This window comes from Nipponia nippon, unplaced genomic scaffold (assembly GCF_047370975.1).
Source record: "Nipponia nippon isolate SJK-2023a ecotype South Korea unplaced genomic scaffold, ASM4737097v1 scaffold_1, whole genome shotgun sequence".
NCBI classification, from domain to species: domain Eukaryota; kingdom Metazoa; phylum Chordata; class Aves; order Pelecaniformes; family Threskiornithidae; genus Nipponia; species Nipponia nippon.
The window spans coordinates 90,681,211-90,693,305 of record NW_028262290.1 but is presented as its reverse complement, the minus strand read 5'-3'; the positions used below and the strand labels follow the sequence as shown (position 1 = coordinate 90,693,305).

General features: G+C 38.3%; 1 protein-coding gene across 8 annotated transcripts in view; it reads right to left on the bottom strand.

Annotated features, from left to right (window-relative positions):
* Positions 1-12,095, bottom strand: part of RELCH (RAB11 binding and LisH domain, coiled-coil and HEAT repeat containing) — an 84,103-nt gene that overhangs the window by 66,118 nt on the left and 5,890 nt on the right. For all 8 annotated transcript variants that reach the window (XR_015705634.1, XM_087761590.1, XM_087761577.1 and 5 more), the window contains exon 2: positions 468-557. Coding sequence is in view for 7 of the 8 variants with exons in the window: in XM_087761590.1 (XP_087617716.1) it covers positions 468-557 (90 nt within the window). In the remaining variant the exon portion in view is untranslated. The remainder of the gene's footprint in view (positions 1-467; positions 558-12,095) is intronic.

Genomic DNA, 12,095 nt, shown 5'->3' with positions numbered 1-12,095 from the left:
TGAGAAAATCCCAAATTTACTCTGGGTTTGGTAATGCTTGTTTGATCTACACGTAAACTATATTTAAGATATGACTTGCTATAGATCTTTACATCAGACAGCTATCACCCATGTAGTAGTCACAGACTCCTACATATACTATCTTAGCATGTACTTCAGCTAAACAGTAGTCAGTAGGCAACAGCAAGATAATGTTCTATTGTCAAAAAGTGGGCACAATTTTCAAGTATACTGCTTGCTTCTACCACGGTGACATCTGGAATCATACAGAAGTACACCTGCCTGAATATTTACAGTAATTATAGAAGTGTCTGAAACATGATTATATCATTAAGTAATTAGCTAAATCACCACAGTGAAGTCTTGTCATCTTCAGGAACGTTCATTTAAATATACTTATGCTAGAAACAACAAGTCAAATGGTAAAGTTAGCATTCTATGATTCCTAAATCATACAAAAAACTTACCTGCTACTCTTTCATCCGTTTCCCTATTGCCATCATCAGAGTATCTTGCAAAATCTAAGGAATCAAGAGTACTGATGCTTCCAGCACGATCTTAAGGGGGGGGAGGAAAAAAAAAAAAAAAAAAAAAGGATATCAGAAAAAAATCCTGAAGAGTTGACTGGCTTTGACAGAGAAAGTCAAAACATCTTCTCATTTCAGAAACTACAAATCAAAAGTTAAGTAAGTGTTCTTCAAGATTGAAATTTTACTGCATTTTGTAAAAGTCTGTCTCTAAGTAAAGAATATGTCTGTAAATTTAAAAAAAAAAAAACCAAACAACATTACAGCAAGTTCAGTGAACAGTGAACACTGTAAGAAATTCACCCTTGCTCCCCTGAAAAGGCGGCATTTCTACCCTGCTCACAGCAGCTGAGGAGCAGGGCAGTGTAGCACTTCCCCTTTTCCACGAGGGCCAGGGACCTTTGCTTGGACTTGCAGGTGAGCACTCACAAGAAACCAAACTGTTCTGCAACAAGTTTCAAGTAGTGATGTTCCCATTTTGCAGAAACCTGTAACTGCTCCAAATACGCTACTTCCTTTTCCCTTTTTTAATATTTTAAGAGATGTTAACATGACCAAATACTTTTCTACCTATCTCCTGATCTAGCTATTAACTTCAGTACATACCCACTTAATACAACATTTACTAAGGAATGCATTATCCAGCAAAACCAAAGCAAAGCAAGTACAGTTCATGCTATTGCAGGTATAATAGTCACACTCTAGAATTAAATTGTTAATAAAAAAAAAATTCAAGAAATTCAGTAACCAGCATAAGGTTTTGGTCTGACCTTGAGATTTTTCATTTGGGGGTGGAGGGAATCAAAGGAAATCCAATTTAGATAATTTCAAGTCTGTTGAAGCACACATTCACCATTTTATTAGAAAAATGCGCAAAGAAATTACTTGGTGACAGAACCCAAAATAAATAGAACACGTTCCTAACACAATTGAACATGCAAAATTATATTAAGTAACTTAGTATCTTTCCCCTTCTTTTGAAATCAACTTCTATGTAGCATTTCAGAAATAATTTTAATTACTTTAGAGCTGTTGTCACATTAACAAAGAACAAATTCCATAGGGCTGTCAAAAAACCTCGTAACTGTCAGTGGAAATAGAAGCAATTTCATCACTTGTCAGTCAAATTCTGTCATGACTAACATCACAAAGTATTTAAATCCCCCCCTCAATTCCGCATTATGTGAAAAAAAAAAAATCTATTAATGAGTTTCCTTTTTTGTACATTTGAGCCTAAGTTGTCCCTTAAGGTCTTGTGACACCCTCTCTACATACAGGCCAGCACTAGATGGAAATAAGAACACCTGTATTGAGACTGATTAAAGCATCTACACTCACCTGAAAAGCTATAGAGAATACTAAATTTGCCAACTCCAGCCGAGTTATACAGTACCAAAACTAAAGTGCCTGGCAACCTTAACTTGTCTGCTTTATGGACATAAAGTATATGACAGCATACAGTTTATATTTAACCACAATTTTTTCCCCATGACTATGCTTTGTCATCCAGGCAATGAAACAGACTGTTGCTGCTCAACAAGTCTCTATTCAGTATTTAGTTTTAAAACTTACTGTTCATTTGCAGGTTCTGGTCTTATCTGTTGCATTTTTTCCAGACATTAATCCGATTTAATAATTCTCTCTAGGCTGTTCTATAGCACTTAGCAGCATAGTACAAACTCTTCTTTTTACAGCATCTTTGCAAAATGGACCATTGTGAAAACAAACCAGATTTTATATATGGGGAACCACATTTAGAGTGGTTAAGTTAAAAAGTAAACGTAAACTTTGCACGCACAGCATGGAAGTCTTCACAGCTGACTTTTCAAAACACCTAATACCTTGTTCAGTAAGTACTGCTCCAATTTATTTCATTGGGAGCTGCAAGATCCATTTTTGAAATCAAATTCAAGACTCAAGTTAAAGAAACAGACAACATTCAAATAGAGATCTCAACAAAAAGCTGATATTTAAGAAAAGTGACCCAGTCTCATACATAGGATCGCTATGGCAAAAGCAGAAATACAACTCTGTTTCCTCCTGCAGTCTTGCCATGTTCACAAATCAATTTTCTATTTCTCATATGAAGCAGGTAAAAATCAGAGAAACAATGCTCAAATTTTCAGGTAAAGTCAACCACATCATAATTAGTGAAGCATCCAAAGCCATAAGAAACAAAATCTTTTTCATATGACTATTGGCATGCTTTAGAGGCAAAGGCTCTCCCCCCACATATGATAAAACAAATCCAGCCATAAACCACAAACTTATTTGCCAAAACAGCCAGAAACTTCTTGAAAAAAACAGGTGTCTAGAAAAAAGCATGGGATGTATACAACAGAAGCCATTTAAGATCATACCAGCAGCTGTAAATCCAACAATTCACAATTCCTAACCAGTGAATATCAACCAGTTTTACAACCTTAATGGCCCTTACAGAAACTAAATAAAACCAAGGGTTTATACGACTTTAACACCCAGAAACTGCCTTAAACACCACATCTACATGCAGAGCAGCAATTTGTAAGGTTGAAACTTGTACATTTACCATTTAGATTTCTCCTTATCATTACAATGTTCATGATAACAGCAAACATCCAACACACTCTTACATACAGGTTGGCATTACGAAGAGACACAAATATCTAGATTCAGATTGATTAAACCAAACAAAGATGTGCAGAGGAACACCAGCCTCATGGCCTGTTTCCTGCTACCATTATTTGTCTCTCCCATTAATGCTGATCCTCCTTCCCATTACAAAAGTACCTGCCCCAGTTGTCATCATCCCCCAAGCATGCTGTCAGTACTAAACCAATTTTGGTGCTAGAAGTCGTTATGGCCACAGTGTTCAATCTGAAGATAACATTTAAAATGAAAACTGTCTTTATGTATCACATTGATGGAACCTGAATCTACATGGAGAACTGTGTACAGCTATCCAAATAAATGCTGAAGGAAATTAAACAGTAACAGAGACAACTGTATACACACACAGGCTGAACAGTATCTTCTCAACTGAGTGTCCCACTAGATGATACATATTGCAGAACTCAAGTTGGGAAATTATAGCTCCCATAATGCAACTCAAACAGAAGGGTTAGCTCAAATAATGTACCAAGACTTCTACCACTACTTGGCTATAGGATACTGCCTTGAAAATATGTGGTGTGGCTACAGAATTGGTTCCTGCTGTTAAGAGGCTACCAGTGCTGAAGCACTTCAGCTGAGACATCTCCTGACCAAACTGGCTCCACAGGCATCAATGAATCATCAGTGCCAAGGTTAACGCTGCCAAGCCCCAGCTACGGGGAAAGCCCAGTCACAGACACTGTTGCACTGCCACAGCTCCCACTGAAGCAGGCGTTCCCAGCAGAAGGAAAGGAAGCGATGATGGAGCTGCTCCCTCTGCCTTCAGTGCCGGTGCAGCTACCTGTTTCTGCTCCCCGCCTGGAAAGATGGGCTTCCACCACAGCCAGGCTGGGTGAGGGTCAAATGGCAGCTCCACCCCCTTGCCCTCATACTGCAAAGCCTGGAGTGCCACATGGCCCTTGCCTGCCTTGGCTACACCACAGTCTCTGCCCCGAGGCACAGCTGCTGTGGAGCCAAGGCTGAAGGGAGAGCCAGCAGCGGAGGGACCTGCTGCTTCTATCAATGCCACAGCAGCGCTAGTGGCCTGGATCTTGCCCTGCTGGGACTAGGCAAGATGAGTTTTGGAGCCATTATTGCACAACATATTGAGGCTTCTCAAGGAACAGCGCCAAGCACTGCACAGGAACATAGGTTTAAACAGCAAAAAGGGATTTCTGACAGAGTCTGCTAAGGTATCAGCCATGGGATAACAAGGTGAGAAGAGAAAGCTAAACGAGACAGTTAACTGAAAATATTGCCGAGGAAGGTGAGGGCTGGCAAGTCTGCCAGACATATCATCAACAGTAGAGGCATGGCACACACACGCTGCCTGGCAGGGCTGTGCTGAAGACTGCCCAAAGCTGAGCAGCGGCAGGCCTGCCCCATCGCTTCACCTACATAAAACATCACCATGGGGGTAACTGTACCTGTTGCCTCACTCCTTACCACTGCCTTCGTAGGCAGTCCTCAGCAGAGGTCTGTCTCCTAAGACTAATGCCATCATCCAGAAAATTACAGGATAACATCATATAACCTCAGATTTTACAATTCCGTAAAGGATGTACCTGCTCACCAAAGGATCAGAGGGTGAAAATGGTGCCTCCCTGCTGGCAACGCAACAGCCTCATTCGCCAGGAAAATGAGCAGCGCTGTTTGAAAAAGGGGAATCGGCAAGGGACGGGCTGTGCTCAGCCACGTAGCTCACCTGAGGAATGCGAAACATTTCCATTTTTCTGAAGTACAAACAGTTGTACTCCAGCACACTGAGTGGAAGTATTTCAACTAAAGCATTCAGAAAAGAGAACTACTTTCTGAACTGAAAGGAGAAAAGAAAGGAGAATAAAAAAAAAAAATCAATTTTTTTTTAGGAAAACAATGTATATTTCTTCACTTTATTTTTTTAATAAAAAATAAAAATCTTAGGTTTAAGTTATTTGGCAAAGAATAATCAAAGCAGAACCTTGCAGGGGGAAAACCACCGAAAAGGAGAAGTACAATTTGGCTGAATTCTGTTTCTTTTCTGGAAAAAAAACCCAATGTGACACAGCAGTGGGAAGCCATTTTGCTGTCATAATATACACAATCTTATCAACAGCCTTCTGTGCATGGATTTTACATTTCTTTCTCTAGTATTCTGAATTAAAACACTTTTCTTTTTAATCAGCAATTCCTTTTTGCTAAAAGCTTTCCTAGTGAATAGTGAAAAAATAATTGCTGTCAGTTTAATGTGTCAGAAATGGTAACACAACAAAACAAGAACAGTTTTGACAAGCAGGTATAAACAACTCCAGAAAGCATATCACTGCAATATGGAACAAGAGATTGCCACAGGTGCATAGAAAACAAGTGAAATAACCTTAGGCTTTTCATAGCTCATAGTAGCGAAATAGCCAGGAGGTTGACTGCGATAGTAAAGGAGAGCCTGTGTATAGTTCTTGTCTCTTACCTCCACCACTGGAAAAGGAGTAACAAAATGAGAAAGCCAAGATTCATATTTGATACTCAAAGCTAAGAAGTTTTTTAATCCATTTGTTGAAAAATGCAATGTTTCTAATTTCATTTGTGAAGTTAAAAATCAGGTTCACCACAACGTCTTGCCTATTAATCTTTTAAGATACTGCTTCATTCCAGCGGAAAGGAATTTTAATTCCTTTCTTATTCCCAGAACTGTCACCTGTACAACACACAGATTTCTGCTGACAGCTTCTGTTCCCTAGTCACATTCAGCTCTTTCACTGAAAGCTGAGTATAACTATATACGGAGGAAAACGTAAAAAAATCTCAAAACAAGTGATACATCCCCTTCCACTGACGTACGTAATATTAAAGAGGTTAAGTTTCATTCACTCTGATGGTAGAAACAGTTTCTTTTTTTTCCAGCTTACCTAAAGGGACACCAAGAGGGATCATATTAGCCAGTTTCACAGTACATGAATTAAGCAGAAATAAGTTTCAGTCTTCTACAAAAATACATTATTAAATAATCTTTACATAAGCATAACATTGTCAATTTGCTACAAACACAGACAAACCAAGCGATACTACTTCTTGAAAGAAAGGCTCGAGAAAAAAAAAATTAAAATAAATTAAAATAACTGGCTACTGGAAATTTTGTTTTGATTAGCATCCATATGGAACAAGATGCAGTGCAAAGTGAATCCTTCCCAACCGAGATCAGAGCAGCTTGCCACTGGATATTCCACATACTAGGACAAAATCTTTCCCAGTTTAAGCCAGGCTTTACATGAATTACATGGCTATATGTAGGAAGAAACAGCTGTAGGCAGACAGCTCACATATCATAGGAAGTTACTATCTCCAAGAAAGGTTGTATAAGTCCGAAGTCCATTAGTCTGAATAATAATTTAGGCCTATCATGCTATTAACAGAACCATCATCTAGACCCTTCAGGAATCCATCCTCACACATCACTCTTTGGAGAAGCAAGAAAACCCCACTATTTTGCATTCAAAAAGGAAAACAAAGACCACTCTCTGAAGACATTATACCTGATCGTTTAATACAGTTCTACTTGCCATTTACTATAGCCTTACCAAACAGGAACATGCAACATACCACAGGCTTGGAAAGAAATGTTATGGAACATTGTTCATGCTACTGGTATATAGAGAATTCTGAATATTTATCCAAGCAGAGCTCCAGAAGCTCTGGAAGCTGTTCCAGAAGCACAGACTTCCTTCCCCACCCCTTCCCCTTTTTTTTTTTTTTCTTTTTTACTTAAAATGTGTTAATATTGGTGTCAGAAGTATCACACAAGAAACTTGATCCACCAGAAGTAATTTTATTTGATAATAATACACTCTCTTCGCTTAAATTAAATTTTTCACTACATAGGATTTCACTAGGGACAAACCTTAACAAGGCCTCTCAGTTCAGTCCCAGGTACAACTCCACTTACAAACCATCTCAAGTTAATGCCTTCTAGCTTCTCCTGAATAAAAATAGACATTTAAAGTTACATAAGTGAATGACTGAGGCCATCAAAAATTATTCCTTAGCATCATCATCTCGATGGCTATTTCTAGAAAAGGAAAAAAAAAAACAACAACAAACAACCAAACCAACAGGACTCCAGGATGCAATTCTCAGCAGCAGTAGAAGTAAGTTGTACTTCATTCTTCCACTGATCATTGAAAATCTGTTTTGTATAACAAAATTATTAAAATAAAGAACTGCTAAGGTTTAATTTTCTTATGAATTAAAAAAACCATGATAATTCAACCGACATTCTACACCTTAATATATAGCAGTAGATTAGACTCCAAATGTTATGAACTACCATACCATGAAAGTAGCTAGTGATTATAAATGTCAGAAAACCATGTAATTACAGCTGTATGTGCGAGAATTCAAGCAAAATTTTCTAATTTTGAGATACTCTTTCAGATCTATTAAAAGTGAAAAGCTAAAAGACCCCTACTGCAACATTTTTCAACCTACAACCCATGGACTATTACTAAGACAAGCTTTAAGATAACGAGGGACGTAGTTCTATGTAACTTCAGAAAATATACAGAAGTTTTTCCTGATGAGTTACGCTATTGTTATGGGTTAAGCTCTTCCTCCTCCCAATATACACATACAACACTTCTCGCATGTAGGAACCTCTGGTGGAAAATTTTCCATCCAAAAGAAAATTATGTCATAAGGAGATCAAAGATGAAACTCTAAGGGGTCTGCGAATCACAGGTTGGAAAAAATTTCATATACGTCTGGAAAAGTCAACAGTACAACATATTTTATAGGGTACAGCTTATCTTTACATTTAGGACATCCAACCTAATTTTTAAGTTCAAAGAGGCAGGCAAACCAGCAAGTACTCTGATAACAGATCCCGACTGAGAAGCTTCTTTAGGAACTACTCAGGTCTGCCACTTTTTTCCTTTTTTCCCTGTGCTACAAGTACAATAAAAGAACTGTTGAAGTTCAGTCCTAAGGAAATGAAAGTGTAAAAAGTTATATATTTACAATATCACAGGCACAAAACAGCAGAAGCCCAGGAAACTGGGGACAGAGACTATCTGGGAGAAAGAAAAATCTTCCTCTTGTATTTACTTGCACATGCTTAAGCCCTGTATTACTGAACTGCACATATGTGTATGTGAATAAACGAACTGGCAAGAGGGGTGGCATTCACAGAAGATGTGGAATAATGTAAAAACCTGAATAGCTTTAATAGAGTCCTTTCTACATTAAATCAAAGGATCAGACATCATTAACACTTTAAAAAGTGATCATCAATTCACAGTTTGTATTTGTGGCTGCATTATGTAGCAACTGAAATAGATATGTTGTGCAATACATATGAATAAATTAAATAAACTATTTAATTCCTCATAAATGATACTGCAAATTTCTTTAAGCCTTACCAAATTTCACAAGATAACTCTGGAGCAATATTACTTTAAGAAGTCTTAAATGGCTGCTGCTTTTAGAACTTCTGATATGTTTCAACTTGTTCCAAGCTTACCAATGCTGGATCAGCCAGCAAAGCAAACTTGATCCATGGCAGCAGATATCTGATCTGGCATAAAACCTTTATGGTAGAAACAGACTTATGTATCAATTTTTTAGACCAATTTGAACTTGTAGAGTAAATTTTACCAGATCAACACATTCCACATGTCTATGGTAACTCTGAGATGGCACTAAATTGTAAGCACCTATCAATCTTGTTTTGCAACTGCAAGTGTTCTTACTCAATGAGACCTGCTGAATTTTCAAAGTTGGTATGTTCTGAAAAGAAGTCCTCAGACCATCATCAAATGAAAAGAAAACTAAGTTAAGTAAAGCTATTAGAATAAAATTAACTTTCAAGCTGTCAGAGCAATCCACTTACAAATTACTTAGAACAGGCATTCAAGATGATCAGATAATACTAGCCATGATGGGCAATCCAAACGAGATTGAAAACAGATGATCAATACATTTACCTGCTTCATATTACTAACAAGCTATGAAAAGTCATAGAAATTTTATGAGGGTAAAAACCCAAAAGCTACTTGGAGAAAAATAACCTATGCTTGCTCACCAAGAACAGCAGGGAAAAAATAACCAATCACCAACAAATATTTTGCAGATACATTGCAGAAAAAAGCTATAACCCTCATTCCCACGACAGGCACACAGCAGAAGCTCATGAGAAAGATGAAATTACAAGTAGAAAATAGATAGATCTTGCACCCTAGCACAGAAATAACACACGCTCACTGAATTGGGTTGAGATACAGATGCACGTGAGCTGATCTCAGAGAGCGCCATACCACTAACATACTGCTTTTGCGGGGGGGCTTACTGCATAGACGGTCTCAGGCAGCATCCAAAGTAGTTGAGTCTGAAAGAATTAACCCAGCCCTGCACAAAGCCATTTGAATGTTGCTGCAGTGAACGCTGACGGCCAGGGGCATATGACCTTGGGGAGAGCAGCAAACCCAGCGTGGCTCCCTACATATGTGCTGCAGTGTGCTTGAGCTACCAGAGCTTCCCAAAACAAAAAAGCTAAGGGAGAATCATGGCACAGAGGTACTTCTTCCAGCTCAAGACCCCAGCTGGCTTCAGCAGAAATCAGAAAGCATCAACAGCATCAAATTAACTCCATATGCTCAATGTTGCAGCACTGCATTTCCCAAAGTGTATCAATTAACTTCCATTACGAGAATTTTTCCATTCTCCACAGTAGCCCAGCTTTCGGTTATACTCTCTGACATCAAGCAAAAACATATCAGTCTAGTCCTTAAATTGCTGTCTTTGCTGAGGGACTACTAAAGTGAATCGTCAATACCCATCTTAATTCTCAAGCATTGTATTGTCTCAGTTTTCTTCATATTTCAATTCTCGTGTGTTCCCCTTTCCCCGATTTCTACAGTTATCTCAAGACAGCAGTAAGTTTTCCAGTTAAGTTTTAACAATGTGTGCACATGGATTCTATAAAAAGAATTTAAAAAACATTAAAAAAAAAACCAAAAAACAACCCAAAAAACCCCTAGCAACTAGAAACCGAAGCATCTCTCCTATGAGGAGAGGATGAGAGAGCTGGGGCTGTTCAGCTTGGAGAAGAGCAGGCTCAGGGAGGATCTCATGAATGTACATAAATATATGAAGTGAAGGTGCAAAGAGGACGGAGCCAGGCTCTTCTCAGTGGTATCCAGTGACAGGACCAGAGGCAGTGGGCACAAAGTGAAACACAGGAGGTTCCCTCTGTACATCAGGAAACACTTTTTTACTGTGATGGTGACCAAGCACTGGCACAGGTTGCCCAGAGGGGTGGTGGAGTCTCCATACTTGGAGATATTTAAAAGCTGTCTAGACAAGGTCTTGGGCAACCAGCTGTAGGTGGCCCTGCTTGAGCAGGGGGATTGGACCAGATGACCTCGAGAGGCCTCTTCCCACCTCAACCATGCTGTGATTCTGTAATTTTTGCCATGATTTCTCTTACTCCAACAGTTTTGTCAAATGACAAAGCAGCTGATAGCTCTCTCCCTTCCAACATCAAACCAAGATGAAAAAGTACTTGTTAGATAAATAAGAAATCCTTATTCTGTGAGTTTTTACGTAACAGTATTTCCTCCAATTCAACAGCAAAGTAATCAGCTGCATCACCATCATGCAGTGTTATATTGGAGGAAGGGAGGAAGTAAACTTCCTTTCCCCTATGATGCACCGAGGGAAAGAGTTCAGTATTTCTCAAGGGCTTTTTCAGCTTCTTCTTTCTTAAAAAAAAAAAAAAAAAAATCTTTACAGATTTTTTTAACTTTTTGTCCAACAAACTCAATGTACTTTGTGCCATGTCTCAGGCACGTGCATCATAAATAAAAAGACAAGGCCTACAACTTTTACTGAATCACTCAAAGTTTTAACCTATGCTAGAGGAGAATTCAACTCAGTTTCTCAAACCTGCATCTTTACAATACACTAGAAAACCAAATACAAGTAATACATTGAAGAGTTATAACTCCGAACACACAACAGCATAAGGTTTTATGACTTATCTTTATGTATTGATAGGAAAGAGACTTCTGATGCTGTATTTTAAATAGTTCTGTATATATATAAATTACCTAACTCAGAATTTGTAACAAATCTTAGTTTAGTTTGAAAGCACGAAACCTTCCTGAAAAAGATTCTTTTTCCATATTTTCATTAATTCTGAGTTTATAAAACACAGAAGTCCAGTATTTACAAATTTTAAATTAACAGAGATGATGGACTGCGCGCAGATCAACTTCCAACACAGCTGATATCAATACCTACTTGATCATGATTTGCCTGCAAATACTAGACAAATCTTTCCATATCAGGTAATGAATCTTGTATAAAATTTCCAGCAAGCGCTCTCTCAGCTGAACACAATTTACGAGTCACATCTTCAGTCAAGAAAAAGATAATTCTCAGAGGAAGAAAAGCTACAGGAAACTTGATATAACTTATACAGAATTGAAATTATATACAGGGGACCTTAAAGAAACTTCCAATGGTTGGTTCTGAAATACAAAACTTCAGCTAATTATATTACTGTTTCCCTTCTTCTCTCCGCCCCCTCCACCCCAATCTTACCTTTCCCTAACAGCAAAACTATCAGAAGGAAACGTGTGCTGCTTCAGCGCAAAGCCTGCTCACTTTGCTGAAGCCTTCAACCAAGGCATGGTTAAACTCATACATAACTGAACCAGCTACCGTGCCTATATATAGAGGTTCAGGTCTGCCTTCCCCAACATTGAAAAGTAACAGTATCTCTGGCACAGGAACTGAACAGAAAGTCAGGACTAAAGCAGCTGAATTCCCCATACCATACTGTAAACACCTTAAGAGAACAAGAACACACAAATAAGTTACTACAAGGTAAAATATAATGTGGACATATGATACACTTGCTACTCAGTGATAACTTGATATTTGCCTGCCAAGTACTAGTGGCTA